Source organism: Alosa sapidissima, chromosome 15 (genome assembly GCF_018492685.1).
Source record: "Alosa sapidissima isolate fAloSap1 chromosome 15, fAloSap1.pri, whole genome shotgun sequence".
In the NCBI taxonomy this organism is placed as follows: Eukaryota; Metazoa; Chordata; class Actinopteri; order Clupeiformes; family Clupeidae; genus Alosa; species Alosa sapidissima.
This window is the reverse complement of record NC_055971.1, coordinates 16,888,678-16,912,457: the sequence shown is the minus strand read 5'-3', so window position 1 is coordinate 16,912,457 and position 23,780 is coordinate 16,888,678. Positions and strand designations below refer to the sequence as shown.

The following is a 23,780-nucleotide window of genomic DNA, read 5'->3' as shown; positions in this document are numbered from 1 at the left end:
ATTTAAGCAGGAAAGAAGAAGGGTGATGCCAAGACCGGGAGAAAGAGTCAGGAGGGGGGGAGGGGGGTTTATACATTTGTGAGTTCATTTTGGTGTGATTTTTTACCTTACTGTATGGAGGGAAAAAAATGGATGGATTACTTGAGAAGACAAGACAAGGAGGGAGAGCAAGAGAGACCATGGGAGAGGAACATGGAGATACCAAGAGAGAGTTATAAAAAATTCAAACAGAGAAGACAAACTACCGATGAAACTCATGAAAATGAGGAGCAACGACAGAGAGAAAGAAAAATGGAGTAAGAGCAGGAAGTTCTCTCTCTCTCTCTCTCTCTCCCTCTTCTCCTGTGCCTGCAGGCTCGGCTGTCTGCTGTCCAGAGGGACCGCAGGCCATTTTGCAGGCCTGCCAACGCTGACAGCCAGTGACAAGGCGCTCGCCGGGCCCTAATTTGACTAATTACACTGGATTACAGCATATTAATGCAGCCTGTTTTCTCCAGGGCTGTTGACCTCGCCATGCTAGCACTTTCTCCTTCTCTCTCTCTCTCTCTCCTTTCCTCCTCCCTCTCTCTCTTTCTCTTGTCCTCTCTTTCTCCTTCTCTCCTTGCCTGTACTCCTCTCCACCCCTTATGTCGTTTCCTTAAAGGGAGAGAAGAAAGAAGAGGAGAGGAGAGGAGATCTTTGGCATTTCCCTCAGCTATGAAAATAGAAGTTGCTCCATGCTCCATGCCCCCCCCCCCCCCCCCGCCACACACACACACACACACACACACACCACCACCCCCACCACGCTGTCTTTGTCTGGGCTGATCAGTGGATGTGTGTATCACAGCAAGGCCCCAGTGCCTGCCTACGACACACTGTCTCCTGCAAACCCCTCCAGGCTTCTCCCTGACACCTCTATGGGGGATTCTCTGATTCTCTCCATCTCTCTTTCTCTCTTTCCATCTCTCTCTCCATCCCTCTCTCATGTGAATGAAACTAGAGCACATGGAGCACTGACTCACTGTGCGGGGCTTTCTAAGTGATTTATGTCTCAAGTGTATATATTTGTATCTGATGCTCATATCTTAGCACCACTATTTTCTCCGTTCTCCACGCTTCTCTTTAGATGGGCTGAAATATTGTGCTGAAAGACGAGCTTGATTAATGGGCTCGGTCCCGATGGGTCACGTAACAGTGACAGACCCAGTTTTTTTTTTAGTTTTTTTCTGGGGAAAAATGTCTTTATTTGTCTCTATGTTTTTGAAAGTGTACATCCCTCAGCACAGAGTTGAACATTTTTGTGGTATGAAAGTAACGACACAAACAGCCCTGGGGTAATTAATACTGTGCAGTGTTCACATAAAGACATATCTCTAAACTACACAGGGTAGGCTAGAGAAAGGAATATTTTGGGAACCTAGCAAGGACATTTTTTACTGTACATGTATTGGTATGTTCTCTCGAGCTATAATACTACCTAATGTGTTGTCATGAGGGGTAAAGAGGTGTTTATATCAGTTTGCCTCCAGTTGGTTATAGATCAAAAGAGTGCCCAGCCACTTGACTCTGGTGCGTTCAGGATTGTCAATCATTTCATCACACTTTGATGATCCAAATTCAAACTAGCACTAGACCTGTTCACACGGCCTCTGATTAACATTCATTCTCTCTCTCTCACACACACACACACACACACAGAGAGACACACCCTCCACTTATCATTCACGCTCCATTCATGGTCGTGCACCACTTTAAGAGTGCTTACCACCAACATTGAGAGGAATCCAACTGGAATATTTTCCTTCGCACAAAGACGCTCTCACACAGGAAATGAGGCGTGGGATCACTGGGCTTTAAAGAGCCCGCTTCTGCCTCCGATATCCCATAGCACCCCCCGGTTCCAATAACCAACTGTGCAATTCATACGATGCTCCAATGATAATCTAATTTCTGATTGTCGCATTTTGCTAATTTTGCTATCCTCGAAAGAGAAAGAGTGAGAGAAGGGGAGAGAAAGAGAAAGAAAGAGAGAGAGCGTGTGGAAAGTTCCAGAAGCTGAAGTGTGTTTGTGGAGGCTGGGTAGACGGATGAAAGCCTATAGGCTGTGGCGACGTGCTTCCAGGGTTCGGGCCGTCCACATTGTACAGAAGTCACATCAAATTAATGCTGAGGGCCATTTGCAGGCTTTCTTCTGGCGAGCTTTTCAGAACGGATTAAGCTATGAAAACTCTGAAATTACTAAAGCACCTATTAAGCCCCCTGCTCAGCCCTTTCTTCTCTCTCCTTCCCTTTGAAAGCTTTTGAATGCAACGGGGCACACAATCAATTTGGAGTAAAAGATGTGTGTGTGTGTGTGTGTGTGTGTGTGTGTGTGTGTGTGTGTGTGTGTGTGAGTGAGTGTGTTTGGGGAGGGGGGGGTGGGTGAATGAGGGAAAAAAAAGATGAGTCATTGTATGCATCCCTGATGAAACACAATGTCAGAGATGAAGAAATAAACTTAGTAAATAAACAAGTCTACCTTTTGAGGTTTGCCCCCTCAATTAAGCATTTGCACACACAAAAGTGTGCATATTCACACATTAACACACACAAACACACTACAGTAACACTATTTTTCTCACCAGATTAGGCAGAGCTTCAGTAGCTGAGCTTTCACTAAATGGGCCCAAATCCCCTTTTCCCCCTCTTTGCACCTAAGGGGAGTTCTGCTATTGTTGGGAGTTAATATTATTATTATTCATATGATAGCTCCGCTCTGGCTATTGTGCTGTGCGGATCCCGGCGAGGCGGAGCGGGAGACCGGGGCTCTCTGGGACTTCCATTGGGGACTGACGAGAGGACGGCTAGGCCCCAGACCCGCTCTCTGGTAGGCGGCCGGGCTTAAAGCACGCTGGGAATCGCGTGAGAGGGGCGATTGTTGCCTCTTAACAGGATTGAAGAGGGCCGAGGGAGGCACTTGAGAAGCAGGTCGTGTGGAGTTAAACGCCTGTCACACATTCGTGAGAAACGCTCCGGAACACTCCGGGCAGGCACCACACACCCCACAATAACACTCACACACACACAATAATAATAATAAAAAAAATACAAACTATCAGTGGATAATAATAATGAACAATGAAATAAATACATTAAATTAAAAAAAAAGAAAATGTTTTTCTTTACCGATTAGTTTATGTGAGGCAAAACTCTTAAAGTTCTACTTCGAAGCATCTAATGAAAGTTTTCAAATTCAGTGCAAAATTCTGTGCACATCCAAGCTATGCTAAAACCTTTCAGCAACAAAAGTCCTTTCAAGATGTTTTTGAATGGGCTCTACATGAGGTAAGAAACTATAAATAATTCTATCTCATAAAACCGTATAACACATTACAAAGGAAGAAAACACAATACAACAGACTACAAAGCAAGCATGACAAGAGCGAGTTTAGCCTAATTGCCAAGAATATAATAAATTTGGTGTTTTATGAGACAAAAATTGATGGAGGTAATTATACTAATGGTTAATGAAGGACCCATTCAGATGAAGAGGGAGTCGGGGGAAGAAGAGAAAAATTGAGAAGAGGAGAGCGTCTCACAACAGGGGGAGGAGGCGGCGTGAGCAGAAAAATAACAAGCTCTCTGGGGGCATCTGCCTATTAAAACGGATAACCACAGTACATCAGGTAAAAAGAGAGAAGGAAGGAGGGAGGGAAAGAGAGAGGGAGAAAGAAAAAATAGAGAGAGACTAGAGACTGAGGGCAGAGGAAGCTTGCCTACCTAGTACGAACACACACACACACACACACACACACACACACACACACACACACACGCACACACACATAATATTTACGTATGTACAAACGTGTACGCACACACACAAACGTGCACAGCCACCCACCCACACACACACCCACACACACACACCCACACACAAACAGCCGGTGCCCCTGCACACAAAGAGCCAAGTCGTCTGTGGCACTGCTGCCTCCCAGCCCCAGTCCCACACAACACTCCCCAAGCACCTCAGCAGGTCACAAGCCCTCACCACATGGTGAACGGCAGCTTTGTGTCGACCCCACCCCCCACCCCCCCACCTCCAGCCCACTCCCCCCACCACAGCCTACACACACACACACACACACAAACAGAACATACACACACACACACACACAAGCAGAACACACACACACACACACACACACACACACACACAAACAGAACAATGGTCCCTCTCCTGTCGCCCTTCACCCTTAGCGTGAAGCCCCCTTAATATGACCCTTATTAAAGTCTTAATTGGATTGCCAGCAGCACAGAGGCACCGGGAGCGCTGGGCAACACCCGCACATTCAGCGCCGCGTCCCCCTCCTGCTCCGCCGCTCCCCCGCTCCCGGCTTTGTGTCCCTATCATCGGCGCCGCGGCCAAAACAATCCAACGCAAATACGAAACGACGGCCAAAACCTTTCAAGTCGAGAGGGGGAGAGAAAAAGAAAAAAAGAAAAAAGGGAGTCGCCGGTGCCAAAGTAAATGTCCAGCAAGGGACAGCTTCTCTCTTTCTCCCTCTCTCTCTCCTTCTATCTGTATCTCTCTCTCTCTCTCTCTCTCTCTCTCTCTCCCTCTCTCTCTTTCTATCCGTATCTCTCTCTCTCTCTCTCTCTCTCTCTTCCTCCCTCTCCCTCTCTCTCTCTCTCTGAGTTCAGAGGCTGGTTGGGATCTCTCAGGGGGCTGCCGCTGGCCGTTGGTGCTGGTGCTGCAGACAAAGCCCCTGTGCTGGGCCATTGTGCGGCTTTTCACTGCCGTAAATGCCTTAAACTGGTGACAACTTAAGGGCCCCCGTGGAAAGGCCTCTCTCTGGGTGCAGAGCGAGCTCCGCAAAAGAACGGCAAATCACCAGAGTGTCCAGGCCTGCGCCCTCGGACCCAGGGGACGGAAGGCTGCAGCCGAGCTGGCAAACGTCTCCCTGCTCGCCCTCCAAAAATGATGGTGGTAAACGTTAAAAAAAAAAATCCACCAGTAAAATAAACAGTCCCTTTGCACAAACATCAATCACTTTAATTACGGAAAACACCGTAATGACAATAATTACGAGAATATCTAATTAAGGGGGGAGGGATGAAGGACAGGGAGAGTATTAATAGCAGACAGGTGTACGACACACCACAATTACAGAGCACCAAATTAGTTCATCGCCCCAAGGCAAACACGGCAAGAAAAGGCGGAGAGAGTGAAAGAGAGAAAAAAGGAGAGAGTGAAAGAGAGAGAGAGAGCGTGCGCTAGAGAGAGTGAAAGAGAGAGAGAGAGCGTGCGCTAGAGAGAGAGAGAGAGAGAGAGCGTGCGCTAGAGAGAGAGAGAGAGAGAGCGTGCGCTAGAGAGAGAGAGAGAGGGGGGGGGGGGCAGGGTTCTCTGACTAAAAAGGGAATTGCAAATAAGCAAACAGAAATGTCTTAAAGTGTAAATATTAAGCTGGAGGAGTAAGAGCTAGAATCTCAGCTAGCGTAGAGGGAGAAACAGAATCTGAGAGAGAAAGAGAGAGATAGAGTTAGGGAGAGAAAAGGAAAGAAAGAAAGAAAGAAAGAGAGGAAGAAAGAGAGAAAGGTGCAGCTGAAAGCCGAAACGTGATCAAGGGGATGGGGCCGTGTGGCGCGTCAGGCCTTCTCCTCTGTCGGCGCGGCAACTGGCAGCACGTGCGCACGCCTTAGCCCAGTCAATCATCCGCCGCCCCTGCGAGCACTGCCTCCTGCACTTGACCTATCAGATTACCCGCCTTCGGTAAACGCCGAACGCCGCCGTTCGTTAAGACGAGTGTCAACACCCTCGGTGCGCCTCGCAATGAGCCGCATCTCACCCCTGTCTCACCCAACACACACACACACACACACACACACACACATTGCATCCCCACCCACTCTACACCTTCAAGTGCGCCTCTGCCAAAAGCTGGGTGAACTGACAGCGTAATAAAATCATTTGAATTTCAACAAGGCAGAACGCAAACCCCACCACTTTTTTCTCTCCCTCTCCCTCCTGACTTTTCTCTCTCCTACTAACAGAGGCGATGTTTTGTTTAGGTTTTCTCTCCCTCTCCCTCCTGACTTTTCTCTCTCCTACTAACAGAGGCGATGTTTTGTTTAGGTTTTCTCTCCCTTTCTCTCTTTGTCTTTTCTTACCTCTCTATTTATACACAGACTTTAGTTTACAGCTCCATCTCTACCATTGTTGGGGCTTTTTCTCTCTTTGTGTGTTTGCACAAGTCCACTTCTATCTCCCTCTCTCATATTTCTGTGTTCTTTTATAATGCTCATTTGTAAAGTAATTACCGGGTACCGATCTGTATGGATTTTATATGAAAACATTTCCGACACCTACAGACATATAAACACAGATGTCCAAATACTAGTCCACTTGGTCAGTGATTATTATATTATATTTCTCTCCTGCCTCACAGCATCAGGTCAGGGCCAGACTCAGTATCCTTCTCATCATTCAGTGTGCATGAGGCATCTCCAGAAGCCTGCCAGAGGAGCGCCTTCTCAGTGCTTCCTTCCTTCTCTCCCCCATCTCACCCCCATCTCATCCCATCTCATCACACCCCATCTCATCTGAGCTCCATATTTTATTCTGTGGGCCGGTGCTGCGCCGGCCATCAGCCCCAGCATGGCTACCCCGTAGCCTGGGGCCAGTTTCAGCACATCCCGGAGAGCCCCGAGGCAGAAGCCTTTCCCCTGTCAGCTGCCTCCCTTCCCCTCCCTCCCCCTTCCCCCAAACTCTACTTCACCCTCAACCAAACTCCACCACCCTATCTCACCTCCACTATCCTCCCTCCCTCCCTCCCTCCCTTTTTCCCTCCCTCTATCCTCCTCTCTTCCTGCTCTCCCTGTCATGACTTTTTCATGGGCAATGCGGCACATCCGTTGTATTCTTTTTCAACATCAGCAGGGAGCTCGGCACCAGCCCTCCTTAATGAGTCCCACAAATGACAGGTCAGCGCCAGCCGAGCCACACAGCCAACCAGAATTTTGATTGGTCGAATGGAAAAATACTAGGAAGTGCCATGTTCTGAAAGGGACCGGTCTCACCATTCCGATCTGACTGTTTGCACAGCGCTTCCATTTTGATCATTCCGTGACAAGAGGATAAGGAGCAAATGTGCACAGAGGTCTTTGGTGGGGTTCACACTTACATGCTTTTCACTGATCACTGGGTTCCTGGCTGTCTAGTCTCAGCTCTTTCTATAATCGGAGCAAATGAATGGTGCTGGATACTGCATTGGCATCACTGTGTAGCTGTCTAGCTATTTCAGCTACTGTGGGGAAAAGACATAAATATATGAAAAAGTTCTTCATGACATGACAAAGGCCAGAAATATATATATGGATATATTTGAGAGAGAGAGAGAGAGAAACATGGCCCAATGATGGACAAGGATTTAATGACTGTGCTGAGCTGGTGTACACACACACACACACACACACAGAGAGAGAAAGACAAAGAGAGAGAGAGAGAGAGAGAAAGAGAGAGAGAGAGGGTTAAGGTGGATGTCTGCTTTTACTGTTTCTCTTTGTGATAATTACCATGTAAAATAAGCAATTGGCCACTGGTCCCATATGCCCTTCCTTTCTCCCCTCTGTGCAGAGTTGGTGGGGAGAGAGGGGTCGCATTAGACACACCACTTCTGCCTGCCTGCCTGCCTGCCTGCCTGCCTGCCTGCTCCATTGTTTGTCCGGGGCCCTAATGGGCAGACACTAGGCCGCGCAGGACCACCACCATGACTAATCGCACACGACAGAGACTCCTGCCTGCCAACGCCGCCTGTCTCCCACCTCGCTTTCTTCTGCCCTTGTGCATTTCTTTCCCCTACGTCTCCTAACTACACACACACACACACACACACACATGCAGACAGACATACACATGCAGACACGCACACGCACGCACACACACGTACACACACACACACATCCAGACACACAAACACACACACACACAAACACACACACACACATGCAGACAGACATACACATGCAGACACGCACACACACGTACACACACGTACACACACACACACATGCAGACACACAAACACACACACACACAAACACACACAAACACAAACACACACACACACACACACACACACACACACACACACACACACACACACACACACACACACACACACACACACACAAACTCATTCTTTATGTTTCTCATCCTCCTTGATTCTTCTTTCTCTCTCCAACAGAAACACAACGACACACTAAGGCACAACCACACATTGCAATTGCAGCTCAAATCATAAAATGGTGGTTTACCTCTTTAGCCCTTAAACTACATACCTGAGGTCAGTTTCTCTGTCCTCCCTCATAACATTTAATAGCATTTCAGTGAGGAAGCCCACAGCTCCAAACTGTTCCCAGAACAGCTGTTAAGAGGGACGGGAGCAAGTGGAGCGTGAATGTGCCCTCCGTGTGGGTTGACCCGGGCAGGGTTCGGATCTGGGGAGTGGGGGGCACGATGTGGGCAGAGGGTGCGAACGCAGCAGGGGTGCCCACTCAGCGCCAACTGGACTCCCGCCACGGCTCATCAGCACCGGCTGATGCTGGGCCGGCCCTCAGACACTGGGTCCGGCCAAATGAAAGGAAGAGGTTTTTCTTCTCTTACTGTAATGATGGGGAAATACTACGCGCATGAAAAATGATACAAACCTCAAAGAGGACTGCTGTTAGCAGGCTTCCACTTTGTTCTCCATTCCAGATTTGTAATATGTTTTCTATCCCTTTCTTCTTTTCTCTCGCTCTATTCATTCTGTTCTTTTTATTATTTTTACTCTCTCTCTTTTCTCCATGAGTGAATGCATAAGTGGGAGGAAGTGGGAGAGTGTGATTGTCAGTTGGCAATTGAGCTGATCACACGATTATACGAGAGAGGTATCAGTCAATCTGTGTGTGTGTAATTAAAGTGGCCCGAAACTAGATTACATGCACACACACACACACACACACACACACACACACACACACACACACACACACACACACACACACACACACACACACACACGCAATCACAAAAGTCTATCACAAGCACATGATGAGCGATTCCTTCCTTGAGCACGCCCCCCTCCCCTCTCCATTCACAAGTTGTCAGTCAGGCCCCCTCTGTTTTCCAGGACAGATGAAGAGATGCGGAGTGGAAGAGAGAGAGAGAGAGAGAGAGAGAGAGAGAGAGAGAGACAGAGACAGAGAGAGAGAGAGAGAGAGAGAGAGAGAGAGAGAGAGAGAATAAGAGAGGAGAGCTGCTGCCATCAGGAGCTGGAGCACAGGCCACTTCCTCCCTCTACCCACTGACCCCCCCATTTCATTAATGGAAATGATCCGTCAATATGCCCGAGTCAATTCACACGTGTCATCAACCCGCGCCAAACAATGGGCACGCCGGGCTTATGAACTCCCGCCAGTCCATAAAACAACTGCTGCCGGCGCCAGGGGACTGCCCCTCCGGCTCCGCCCATACACCCCCATCACTCGGCAACAGACCACCAGATGACACAGATGGGGCAAATGACACACACACAGAAAAGACAGCGGGGCTCCTTTTGTAGGGGCAAAAGTGGGAGTCTTTTCAAGGAGCCATTCACGGAACAAATTGGGGAAATCTAGTAAAACGCACAAACAGTCAAACACACACACACACACACACACACACACACACACACACACACACACACACACACCTCTTGCTCTTTTTATTAGCACAGAGGTCCCACGTCACAATAAGTGAAATCAGATTTATGGGTTAGCTGCCTTTTGGCCTGGTGTTGGGGGTAATGGATGTCAATGCAGCGAGTGGTGGTGTGTTTTAATAAGGTGCTGCCTTAGAGCAGAGAGCACGGAAGGGCTGTACGCTCATTACGGACAAAAGTGACCAAAGAGGGACAGCAGACTGCTGGTTCCACAATTTAAATGCCATTATTCTTTTGTTATGTTGGTGTGGTTATTAGCATTTGCACGAATATGTAATGTATGCGTACAAGTATACTAAAATTAGTGATTTGAGAAGATGAAATTCAGATTGTGGGGCTAATTTGGTTAGAATAACAGGCTACAAATAGTGTAGTGCTATTAAGATGATACATCTAAACATATTCAGATGTACACAATTAGTTAAAGTATGCCTTACTTTTTATACACAGCATACACAAGAAGCTCAAACATATTTTGAGCTGCACTCCTCTGAATCCTGTACACATTTTAAAATAATAGTGGTTAACAATTATTTAGGACTCCAGATTCACATCAAATTGAACTAAAAGAGAAAAGCTTGGGAAATGTTTCCTAGCGTCCTGTGCCCAACCTCACTCACCACAACACAGTGTGTCCCTGTGTGTGTGTGTGTGTGTGTGTGTGTCTGTGTGTGTGTGGGTGTGTGGGCACGGTGTCAGTAAAACACACCGGGAGGTACAATCACGCACAAAGACAAGCGTCCAAACACACTCTGACACTGCATTACAACCTCCATGAGTGGAGAGTTTATTACAAGCATAGAAGTGATGTGAGCAAAAGTGTACTCTTCCTTTGGCCCTGTCCTCCTTTACCCTACCTCTTTCCTTTTTTCCTCTCTCTCTCACACCATCCTGCCTCCCCTCCTGCTCTGTCTCTCTCCCTCCCTCTCCCTCTCTCCCCCTCCCTCCCTCCCTCTCTCTCTCCTCCCCTCTGCAATCTGCATAGAGAGACATTTGTCATCATTAGCTTGCCTCTGACAGTTGGCACCCGGCACCTCAGATCTCAAGGACTGGCAATTATGAAGCCTTCATCCCTTATTTGGGTTACATGGCCTAATTTCATCATGAGCCTATAGCCACTAGCATTTCATTACCGCAGACCCCCAACCTGAAGAAAGAGTCTCTCTTTCTCTCTCTCTCTCTCTCTCTCTCTCTCTCCCTCTCTCTCTCTCTCTCTCTCTCTCTCTCTCTCTCATATGCTTTCATTTTTTCACTCTCTCTCTTTCTCCCTCCACTCTTTTTCTTTGTTTGCCATTTCTCTGGCTGCCTCTTGCAAACCCGCTTGCGTTCCCAGACAAGGGTCATGTAATTAATTTGAAATTCATAATGTCTTCTCCTCTTTCCCTCCCTCTCTCTCTCCCTCGCTCTTTGGCACTCTGGCGGCTGTTGCGATTCTCAGAGGCCGCGTGCGGCTGGGTCAGTGGGCAAATGATTACAGCCTCAACCTTTCGACGGGGGCCGACGTCTGGCCGACATGAAGATTAATCGCCGTGTGTCGAGCGCACCGGCATCCTCTCTCGCTTGCTCCACCACGTGGGAGGTGCATCCTGTTTCCCTCGCCAGGAGGAAAGCGGGAGCGCAAATAGTTAGGAACGAGAAAGAGACAAGACAGAGAGAGAGAGAGAGAGAGAGAGAGAGAGAGAGAGAGAGTGAGAGAGAGAGAGAGAGAGAATACCCTCTTCATAAAAATGCTAACCTTGACAAAACTGGCTAATTCAAATGAAATGAAACACAGTACGGCTAGCGCCGCTACACAACAATGGAAGCCAGAGAAGAGGAAGAAAGACAATAAATAGGTAACAAGGCCTCCCGCTATCATCGCTGACAAACAGTTTCCCCGGCCCTGTCACACAGGCCAATATTACAGTATTAAACAGGCTCAGGTGAAAAGAGGAGAAGGGATAGGTTAACAACTTCTGTTTGAAATCAACAGCTTTACAGGGAAATTGGAGAAGGTGGGGAAAAGCCATTGACTGTGCTGGGTGATTTAGAGGCTTTAAAATGAGGCGTACTACTCATTTTCTGCATTATTATGTAAACCAGTAGGGGCAAATAAAACGCAAATTATATTAATGTTAAATCTATGCAAATGCATGCATGTCATTTATCAGAATGGCTGACAAGCATCCTATATGAGAGAGAGTGGTGGGGGCAAGCTTACAAGGATGCTAGTAGGAGTAATTAATTTTGTGTGTTTCCTCCCTCTCTACCTTTCCTCTCCTGTCTTTCTCGTGCTAAGTTAGCTCTTTTTTCTTTAAATGCTCGTATATTTTGCAGGTCCTTTTCTTTTATTGTTTTGGTTTAAGCACATATGGCTTTTGCCTGCCAATCTCCACAAGCTCTCCGCGAGCGCCCCGGGCTGTGGCCAGCACTCCTGGGAGGAGGGCCCTGACGCAGGCTGGTGAACGACAACAAATAGAAGGACGGCGTCCAAAAAAATAAATAGAGAGAGGTGGGGAGAGGGGGGGGGGGGGCAAAGAGGCAGGAGGTGGAGAATATTAACCGGGCATCCCACCGTGAGGCCATATTGTCTGGAATAACAATATTTATACTGACGCAAACGTCTCCAAGACATGACAGACAACACTGATTTCATTAGACTCTGCTATAAAGAGAGTATGTGTCTACGCCACCGAGAGCTGTGATCCCATTGCAATAGTATCATTTTCCCCCGGCTTAGAAGCTAACGCTAATTGTTATTGTAATAGCAGTGCCCTTCGTCTGATTTAAATGCGACTGGGCCTTTCTAGCCGCCTCTGCTGATAATCTCTGCTATGGTCTATAACTCTGCTATAAGGCTCCCTTGTCCGATAATGGAATGGAACAGATATGACCTTATTTGTCAAAGAATAAGAGGATTATTAGGGCTGACATGATGAAAAGAGTAATATTAACTGCCATGAGTGAACTAGGCAGGATGTGGACTATATTTTAATCAGCCTACTAGACAACTGTGCCATGATTTTCATTGTGAATGTGTGTGTATTTTGAAGTATGTTAAATAATTCCCATAATTTTATCTCATAGGTTTTTTTTTCTTGTGTGTGAAATCAATTAATGGATTAAAAATATCTGCTGAAGTTTCTGATTGGAACTGGCACGCTTCAGTAAAAATAATCTTTTCCCAGATTAATATCTCAAGGCCCTATGACATTTTCTGGGATTCAATATCGCGACCATATTGTTTAAGTTAAGAGATTAGCGATTGTAAGCGATTGTATGCGACTCCCTTCTCGATGGTACTCTGATATAAAACGTCCAGAGCCCAGATTCTGTCGGTGCTTTAAAAGACATGCGTCTTTGTTGGGTGTGCCAATTTACTGTGCCATTTAGAGTTCACGAATGTGTGTGTGTGTGTGTGGATTTACACACGAGTGTCTGAATTTGTGTGTGTGTTTGTGTGTGTGTATGTGTGTGTGTGTGTGTGTGTGCATGTATGTGTGTGTGTGTGAGAGAGGGAGAGGGAGAGAGAGAGAGAGAGAGAGAGAGAGAGAGAGAGAGAGAGAGAGGAGAGAGAGAGAGAGAGAGAGAGAGAGAGAGAGAGAGCGCATCTGTGTGTGTGTGTGTGTGTGTGTGTGTGTATACACTTGTGGTGGAGACTCCATCTGTGAGTGACTATTTTCTAAAAAAAGACATGGAAACTTGCCTGTTATTTAAAAGAAGAGATGTCAAGATGAAAGGCCTAAAATGACATGCACAGTGATCAACTCAACACAGTCTGCTGAGTAGCTCTTGAAAATATACAGTATATATCATAAATATCTGAGGAGATAGAAGACAATGTTATGTACTTATTAATCACCAGTTTGCTTTATCTTCTGTTTCCTTTTTGCGGATACCAAAGGTGAACTCATCACCTTTCACAAGGTAACTCGCAATTAAACCAGACCGCTCTTAAATGGATTTCCACAAATCCATTATCCCGCTATCGGCACTGTCGGCGGCCCCCTGTGACAGCATCATCAAAAACGAGACTCGGCACAGTGTCCGTTTCATCAAAGGCGCTCTGAGGGTCCTCTGTGTGTGTGTGACAAACTATGGTGTCATGTGCCAATTTCAGCAGCGTGACACGGGCTATTAACAGCACGCCAGACCGTTTTGACAGGAGAATCCGTCTTCTGAAACAAGAAGGGGAAAAGGGAGGCGGGGGTGGGAGGAATGAAAGGATCATTAATGGACAGAAAGTGGACCAGAGAGAGAGTGAGAGAAAGAGAGAGAGAGAGAGAGAGAGAGAGAGAGAGAGAGAGAGAGAGAGAGACAGAGAGACAGAGAGATGGAGAGAGGTTAAGGGGATGTACAGAAAGTTCTAGAGACAAAAGAGGCCTTCAAACAAGGCGGCGACATTCGCCTGGGTCATATGATAGAGAAGACATGATGGAGGATGGGTGGGTTGGGGGGGGTGGGGGCATTGTATTGACTCATGGGGCCGTGTGCTGCTCCTGTCTGCATGGGTGAGGGGTGAGCGGAGGGAGACTACAGTGTACGCTGGTCATGCTCCTATTCATCACCCCATAGCCTGTGGAAGTCCAGCACATCCCTATAAGGGCAGCTCCTATCCTATATGTGTGTGTCTTTGATCCTTTGTGTGTGTCTTTGATCATTTGGTTGCCTTGAAATGCCATCACATGTGAGCGTGTCTTTATCTGTATGTTCAAGGCTTTAGATAAAAGTAAAAAAGTTTGTGTTGAACGCTCAAGTGCATGTAAGTGTAGCATCTGCTTGGTTGTGCACTTGTGTTCACTGCATGGTTGTATCACAGTATCCATGATAGTCTATGCTTTATGCTTGGGTGAGTATTCCTGTGTTACTCTGATGAGTAAAAAAGGTTCTTAGCACTACAAGGTATGGAAAAATATCCCATGCTAAATCAAACGATTTCTTTAGAAGTACATACTGTATCCATAATGTATTCATATAGTCCATTAAATACATATTATATTCAGCATGTTGGTGCTGAGTCTACTATTGCATTTTTCATGATTATTAAAATAACATGTTTCGTCGTAATATTGCCCTTACTCATAATAATAATTGCAGACTTAATAAAAAATATTAAAAGGGAAAGAACTATGTGTGCAATTTTGGCCACAGCACAGTACACAATCACTCTGGTACAGTAATGTCAAATCTATTTATTTAATTAATTTAATTTCAATATGTTTGATGCAAAGTCCCTCCTCAGGACTCTCATTTAGTTCCCTAGAGTTTGGCACACTGGCTGGTTTACTACGACCGAGTGGTGGCGTCTTGGCCTGTCCCACTCAGGAGCAGGTTAACTAAACTAAGCTCCTGAAGAGAAGCCTCGACCCTGGGCAGATGCTCTAGATTAGGGCCAGATAATCCTCACCCTGCCTCCCGGGGACAGTGCTGAGGCCTGGGTATACACACACACACACACACACACACACACACACACTGCCAACCCTGGCACTGGCCAAGGTGCAAAAAGCTTAGGATTTATCAGAGCGGGACACCGAAAAGCAAGTGTGGGTCTGCTTCTAATAAAGACAAGTACCTGCTGAGTTCGAGAGCAAGATAGAGATAGAGATAGAGAGGGGGAGAGAGAGAGAGAGAGAGAGAGAGAGAGAGAGAGAGAGAGAGAGAGAGAGAGGGAAAGATAACACAGGTATGCATGGTTATGCTTTCGTCCTTTCTGAATAAACCTAGTCCAGCTAGCTTTTCAAACATACTCCAATGCTGATGTGTTTTCTAAAACATAGCGTGACTAACGTTGAACTGTGAAGGAGGAGAAACAAATACTGTGATAATATCTCCCTAAAAGCTTTTGTCTGCAGTGAAACAGCTATCTCCCACCTTAAGTTTTGCTTCCCTTGTTCATAGAGGCAGAAGTGAAATCAAGTGTAAATCATGATCACAGAAGCAAGCATCAGTGATAATTTTACTGAAATGGGAACCGGTTCAGTATTTGAGAACCTTTTTACAGTTACAATTTCATAAAAAAAATAAACCCTTCCAACATATCAACAAAATATGCTAATATTTTCAGCCTGATGTATTAGCAGCCTGTGAGTCCATTCCATTTATGAGATCGATGTTGCATGACTGGGAAAATAAACAGTGGCGAAAGTAAGTGCCAAGCCACATGACCATCTCCATCTATCACCCAACAGAAAAATAAAATAAAGAAATAAATAGGCGCATACGACGTTGGATTTTACAGAAATCTAACCCAATTCATCTCGGTACCTAGACTACAATGATGAGCGATATGGCCATGTTGATCTATGTGTTTTCAAAAGGTGCAGTGAAAGGGGAAAGTGAAAGGAGTGAAAGTGGTTTATGTGTGGGGATTCTCTGGAGACATGGTGGAGCTCTGTGTTGGAGAGCAGAGCAGAGCAGAGCAGAGCAGAGACAGTGGCACACAGCAGCAGCAGAATCAGAATCGGAGAGGGCACGGCAGCGCATCCAGTCACACTTCAGCTGCTTAACATTGATCTGTTGTCTTCAGTTCTATTATCACACCCATGGTTTTCTTTTGTATCCATGTCAACACAACGGATGCATACACCACAATCACCATCACCCACCCCCCTTTTACCCTAAACACACACACACACACACACACACACACACACACACACACACACTCACACACAGGACCCTCTCCACCATCCATACATTTAATAACTCTGTGAACCATACATAGCTGCTCTTCCAACAGGTAACATTTATCAAGTCAACAATAAGAAAAGAAAAAACATCACAATCATATTTAAAGTAGGCCTATAGATCATTTCAATTAGAAATGTAGGGGTAACTGTAGACATAGCTAAAACACACCTGGCTCTCTCCTGTCTTGCTCATGTTAAGTAGCGACAAGAGGTCAGAGTATGGGTGTAAAACTGTCCATTTTCAATGACTGCCTTTAGCCCTTTGAAAACACATTAAATGAATTATGACTTTTCCGTCGTTGTCAGGGCCATGACTTGCCTCAGTTGCACAACATTTGTGTGAATATATTTTAAATATTTAAAAATGAAAAGGCAAGAGAATAAAGTAGAGGTGGAATAGCAAGATTCGTAAAAATCAACGAGAAACCTGAGTCTCACAATTAAGGTTCAAGCGAGAGATATTAAGTATTCCCAAATACGTGAGCGACTGTGAGAATTTAATTAAGTCCATAATAGGCCTACATTTATGCAACAAGTAAAACATATTTTCTTCAGTACTATGCGTGTTTATTAACATACAAAAAAACATACAGTCATTACAACGCTTTTTAAAATTATAAGGTCGAAAAAACGAAATACCAGAATATGCAGTTATCAGATGCTTTCATTATTTCCATTAAATTAATGTAAACGAAAACCACTTAACATATGACTAATAGCATAAGATTATTTCGATAATCAAAGTAGTCATTGAAGGCTTTAGTCAATCAAGACAATTTTGATGACACGGAATTCTTCAAGACGTCAATTTACCCTATCCTGAATTATAAGGTGTAGCAAGTAAATCCAGTGGCATTACTGGTAAATCTAAATAATAAAAACGTATAAATTATGCACACTAAACTACTAAATTATGCTTACTAAATTAATAAATATAGGAACGTTCCTAAAAGACAGACGTGACCTAACTGAAAGTACGGCTTTTTAAAGCAGTAGCCTATTAAACGACACAGAATACCAAGACCAATTTTAACGCTGCTGATGGCTGAAGGTTGAGTGAATAAAATAAAATATGAATAAGAAATATTGCAGTAGTCTAAGCAGAAAAGCCAGTTGTCTACACGCATTTATGCTAAACTAAGCTTATATTGTATATTATTATTCTAAATATTCTTCAGATATACTACCGATTACCTTCAGGTAAAAAAAAATACGAGTTATTAAATCGTGGGGGAATAATCCGAAATTGTGCCAAAACAAAAGGCTGCAAGAATTCAGACGCTGTTTTTCTTATGTCTCCTCAATGTCGATGTATTTCCCGTCCACTCGCCAGTCGCTGCCGATATACCTTTAGATTTAGTTGTGTGTAAAAACCCAGGATTAATTTGTCGTCGATCAAGTAAAAGCGATGACGCATCGAGCGTTGATTGGACGGTTGCGCCTGGATCCCTCCCTTTATATTTTCACAGGAGTGCGTCCGGTGCTCTAAAACACAGCCACACTGGAAGACGCTACCGCCAACACACTCCAAAAAGGCACCGTGCACTTTTTTTATCCTTATCAAAATCTGGGAGCCGTGATTACAGAAAACACAGACAACGGGACAAGCTGTTTAGACTACTGAGAGAAAGCGCATGCAACTGTCCGACTACAGACCTCTCTGGTGTGATGGACTTTTGATTGCAACTCGCTGAAAAACAACGAATTGAAAGACTTTCTTTTGGTGCACTGGCATTCGGAAGGCTGATGATTTAATTCGGTGACCTCATTGCTCATGTGCCCCGAGCACAAATAACAAGCTTGTTTGTTATTTTACAATAAATATACAGATTTTTTTCTCTTAATAGTTTTCTTTCTTCTCTAAAATTGGCTCCCGTACAAACAGCCGCGTTGGATCCCTCGGGTTACTGCGAGACTCCGGTATACAATCCGGATCTCTGCCCAAATATGATAGCAGCCCAAGCTAAACTGGTATACCATCTCAACAAATATTACAACGAGAAATGCCAGTCTCGCAAGGCAGCTATCTCCAAGACCATCCGAGAGGTGTGCAAGGTGGTGTCGGATGTCCTGAAGGAGGTGGAGGTTCAGGAGCCGAGGTTCATCAGCTCCCTGAGCGAAATGGATAACCGTTTCGAGGGTCTGGAGGTGATATCTCCGACAGAGTTCGAAGTGGTCCTCTATCTAAATCAGATGGGAGTGTTCAACTTCGTAGACGACGGCTCCCTTCCGGGCTGCGCCGTGCTAAAGCTCAGTGACGGCCGCAAGAGGAGCATGTCTCTGTGGGTCGAGTTCATCACCGCGTCCGGTTACCTCTCAGCACGCAAGATCCGCTCCCGGTTTCAAACGCTCGTGGCCCAGGCCGTTGATAAGTGCAGTTACAGAGATGTGGTCAAAATGGTCGCAGACACGAGTGAGGTGAAGTTACGCATTAGAGACAGATACGTGGTCCAGATTACCCCGGCTTTCAAATGCACTGGTATATGGCCACGCAGCGCGGCTCATTGGCCTCTGCCCCACATCCCTTGGCCGGGTCCAAACCGGGTCGCAGAGGTAAAAGCCGAAGGTTTCAACCTCCTATCTAAGGAATGCTACTCGTTAAACGGTAAGCAGAGCTCGGCTGAAAGTGACGCCTGGGTCTTGCAGTTCGCAGAGGCCGAAAACCGCCTCCTTTTGGGAGGATGTAGGAAGAAATGTCTGTCGGTTCTGAAAACACTGCGTGACCGTCACCTTGAACTCCCTGGGACGCCACTCAACAACTACCACATGAAAACTTTGGTCTCCTACGAGTGTGAAAAGCATCCCCGGGAGTCGGACTGGGACGAAAACTGTCTAGGGGATCGACTTAACGGAATTTTATTGCAACTTATTTCGTGTTTGCAGTGCAGGAGATGTCCCCATTATTTTCTACCTAACTTAGACCTTTTTCAAGGAAAACCGCATTCCGCCCTGGAAAACGCGGCCAAACAGACTTGGCGACTGGCAAGAGAAATTCTAACCAACCCTAAAAGCTTGGAGAAACTCTGAGGTAAAATCATAATATGTTTGTACAAAATGTGCACTATATGTGGACTATTCGCTAGTCCAAAGGCCTAGACGAAGTTTATCACGAACTACAGAACAGAATGACCATTGCTGTTCAGACATATCCACAGTCTTATGTGTGCACCTATTGGCCTACTTCATGAACAATTATTTCAGATACGTTGTCTAAAATAGTTTTCATGCCAAGAAATTACTGTCATGACCTTATAATTTGTGATGTCATCATTTGGCCACATAAATGCATCAACAATCAAATTTGGAGGCTAATATGTCAGTGTTATTTTCTTCTACCATCTAACGGTTTCTCCTTAAATGCTTTAAATAAAGCCCGTAATGAGCCTTGATAAAACCTTAACTGTACATTTTTATACTGTAAATAGGCAACATACATTCATAGATTGTGATTCCAGTGGTCTGAAAAAAATTGTGAATGTTGTTCTGTGACACGTAAAAATAGAGTTCAGTTCCACCTGTTTAAGGATAACGCCTGATCCCCCCTTCCCCCCATACAGAAAACAATTTAGTAATGCATCAGTGCTAGTTTATCAATGTACGTGGAACGTTTCTTATTTTTTATTTTATTTTAGCTTACATTTTGATGGTACGTATTTGTTCAATTGAAACATTCCATAAATATACTTGAATCATTATTTAATCTATATCTGACCAGTTTGTTTATACTTTGTCTACATGGTTAAAGCTGAAAATAAGGAAATATATATAAAAAGATATCTGAGAAATGCACTTAAAATACACTGGAATATAATTTTTTTTGTGATTTGATTTTTTTTATTTCTGTCTCTGAATTTATTTAAAGAGTTAATAAAAACTGAGTCATATTTGTGTCCCAATTATGGTTCGTGAAATGTTATACTTATGTTTACCAACAGGCTTGTGTACAGTAGACTAGGCCTAGGTCTGCGGAAGACCAAATTCTCCAAATTGTCAATACATTCAGAGCAGCGTAGCCTAGACCGTAGCCAAACAATAATAACGAATCAGCGCACAGGTGTTTTGCATGACACAGACAGTCTCCATCATCAGCAGTGGAACTGCCAATAAAACATTGAACTAAAACTGTGAACTAAAATCACACTAAGTACACGGATTAATATGACCATTTGGTTTAGGGCCAGAGCAGCATTTATTTTACAGTAAGGATATTATGACCACAGTAAGACTGATGATGTAGCCTATAGGCTAGATAGCCAACAAGGAGTGCCAAATATGCCTATTCATTACTAGGCCTATTTATTCTAAACGAGCCAAATTCCACATGGAGCATTACGATGTTTGAAACAGTATATTATGTAATAGATTCCCATCTCGTTTGTAAATGTTATGAAGAAGGGTTCCAATTTTTTGACGTGCATCGAATTTCTTTAGCCTGGTCTAGTCTGATTTCTTTTCTCACGTAGGCCTATGTATTAGGCCACAGGCTCTGTTGGGTAGAGGGGATGCTGGAGGCTACAGCCCTGTAACGTGCTAACAATGACAGAGGCCATGCCACGGTGTTGCCTATCTAATGTAAGCCTAGTCTTTAGTGTGACTGAACAAACGTGTCTGATGGACCTACCAGCTACCGTGGAATTATTGCAGTTTTCCTGCAACGATTTTTGGTGGTTAGACTACATATCAGTGCAAAAATGATTATGGGTCATGTCTTGTATGAACTGATAGGCTTATCGATAGGCTTATTTTTAAACAAATTATGCCATGAAATAACTTAGGTTAGGCCATTGATAAAGATAGCATTATCGACAAGAATATCACACAGACATAGCAAGCGACTTACTTTGGAGTCGATCCGTTTGAAGGCGGTGTCATCCTCGTCGACTTCAAAATAGATCTCAGTGGTGGTGATGGAAAGCGTCCCTCGAGCCACTATCACCGGGGCAACGAGTTGAGCAGGGGTGCTGAGGACCACAGGGCCTGCAGGAGAGGAAACAGGGCAGTGAGGCCTCTGCAGGACCGAAGCGCAGCAAATTGGCGACGTTCAGGCCTAAACAAATCGAATAGGAAATGTTAAGATCTACTGATTAATTAATACATAAATCAGTTGGTTTTATTCCAAGTCATATTGGACTGAATATAGGCCAGCATTTTATTTAAGATTTTGGCTAGTGATTAGTCCATTTAAAAGGAGATGATCATCTTGTTTTATTTTATTGATTATAATGGCGCACGGCGATGTGGGGATGTTTGTAACTGCCTAGTTTAGATCAAATGAGACAAGGAGGGGTTCTTCCATTTTGAAGCAAAAGGATTGAAAATGTTACAATGAAACTGTGAAACTTGGGTTTTCAAGCATGCTAAAATGTAACGGTCTGTGACCAACTGAAAATAACATGATAGATACGCGTTTTTACATTAAGCCTATATATTAGATTATAATTATGGCAAGATATGGCATCTATTTTGTTCTCAATTAACACAATGTATAAATATCGATAATAGCATGTGTAGACGTATTTAGAAAAGATTTAAGGTGATTCTTTCTCGTATGTGATCAAAAAAATTGTTTATACGCCGCATCAATACGGAAACTGACACAATTCTAAATGGTCCCGAATATATTTTAAATCGTCGATCAGCTGATTGTGGTCACATGCAATGGCTCAGTCTATTCTCCGCCCATCTTTCTATAAAGCCCCCCACTCCCTCTTCAGAATCGTTTGATTCTCCATCTTTTGATTTAGGTAGGCCACACGGCAATGCAGGTCCCCGTAGCGCCAGAGGACCCCGAGCTGTCCGTGCACGGAATGCGAGCTCTTGAAATGGGGGCTATTTATCGATCCCGTGAACTCCAAAGAGCCACTTTAATGTCTCATCAATCTTAATCTTGGTTCCTCAGCCAATTATGTCCGATACTGTTGCAAGATTACAAGTGGATTTTAGTTTCAATTCCCTGGGCGCTCCTTCACAGCGCATGCAGTCCGCCGTTAGAAACACAAACCTCTATCCGGCTCTATTTCCTGTAATTCACAGTCTGAATTGCAGTAGATCTTATCTGGGAGAAAATGTTGAGCATCCGTGTGTAGTACAATATTGTTTTTCATTTTCAACACATCGGTTAAAAAAGAAACCCGCATATTGCATGCTTTAGCAAGCAGCATTTTTGCTTGACAATATTATGGTCAACAAAATACCTCGATGAATTCCTTTTAAAATAAAACTCGCACGAAAAAATAAGATAAAGACGCCAGGCCTATACAAGCCCCTCATAAAATCTAGCGTCAAAAAGCGTGAAGAAAAAGGAGATGTTTTCATAGCGTTCTCATATTTGTTGTATAGGCCTACTTCGACAGCCTGCATGAAATGTATGCTATAATTTTAAGTCCTTACAGCAGTCCAACGCGGATATCTTTCATAACAATTCTAATCCTATACCTCGACCGTGATTCCGAAAGCGGGTTAATGCGACTTTTAGGCATATCTCTTACAAGATGCGCTTAAACAGTCAATTATGGCAGTTCCCTCCCGTGTAGCATAACACGGTGCCTGGGAGCAGAAGCGATTGTGTTGTGGCCTGGAGGGACACTTGGAACAGAAAGAGACAATACTGCATTAATCCACTCCAGGCATGTTGTGTGTGTGTGTGTGTGTGTGACAGAGAGAGAGAGAGAGAGAGAGAGAGAGAGAGAGAGAGAGAGAGAGAGAGAGAGAGAGAGGATTAGGCTATAATCCCTAAAGGGATCTCCTCATAATTAGGATGTATCTTTAAAATATTTACATAGGACATAATAAAATACTTTGGGGTTAACATATCAGGCAGTATAATCTCATGGAAAAAAAATACACCACTGCATGTTCAGGATTATAGGTCGGCTTTAATCCAAATATCAGCCTAATATGTAGGTAAATGTATTTATCCAATTGGTCACTAAATCAAATCACATTGATTAAGATATAATTGGTATTATTATTATTATTATTATTATTATTATTATTATTATTATTATTAAGCATTTTAAAGATAACATAAAAACTAAATCTAAAAACTAAACTAAACTAAGATTATTATTTTTATGAACTGTTTAGACATTTTAGACTACTATCTCTGACTCTGAATGTTACACAAATCGGTGGAGCATGCACCTCTCGAGAGGAACAGATTCAGGGCGTTTGTGGGGGCTTGTGCAGATTATTCTGCTAAACTGAAACAGGTGCCACCGCCAGTCGTATTCGGTAAATCCTCCTCGCTATACAGGGGCAGCTCTAGAGACTGACGTCAGCTGCTAAACGGGGCTGGGTCCCAGCGCGCCGTTTCCTCGGTGATGTCACTGCGTGTGCAGCGTTACAGCAGAGAGGAGCATGCCGGGAACGTTCATAATTAAAAAGACAGCATTTGTTTCGC

General features: G+C 44.6%; 2 protein-coding genes across 8 annotated transcripts in view; one reads left to right on the top strand and one right to left on the bottom strand.

Annotated features, from left to right (window-relative positions):
* LOC121683409 (neurobeachin-like) overlaps positions 1-23,780 on the bottom strand; it is a 284,145-nt gene that overhangs the window by 63,291 nt on the left and 197,074 nt on the right. For all 7 annotated transcript variants that reach the window (XM_042063032.1, XM_042063026.1, XM_042063027.1 and 4 more), the window contains one exon: positions 21,219-21,355. In XM_042063032.1, the coding sequence (XP_041918966.1) occupies positions 21,219-21,355 (137 nt within the window). The remainder of the gene's footprint in view (positions 1-21,218; positions 21,356-23,780) is intronic.
* Positions 17,317-20,274, top strand: mab21l1 (mab-21-like 1). The gene has a single exon (XM_042063036.1). The coding sequence runs from the start codon at positions 18,326-18,328 to the stop codon at positions 19,403-19,405; it is 1,080 nt and encodes a 359-aa protein (XP_041918970.1). The 5' UTR covers positions 17,317-18,325; the 3' UTR covers positions 19,406-20,274.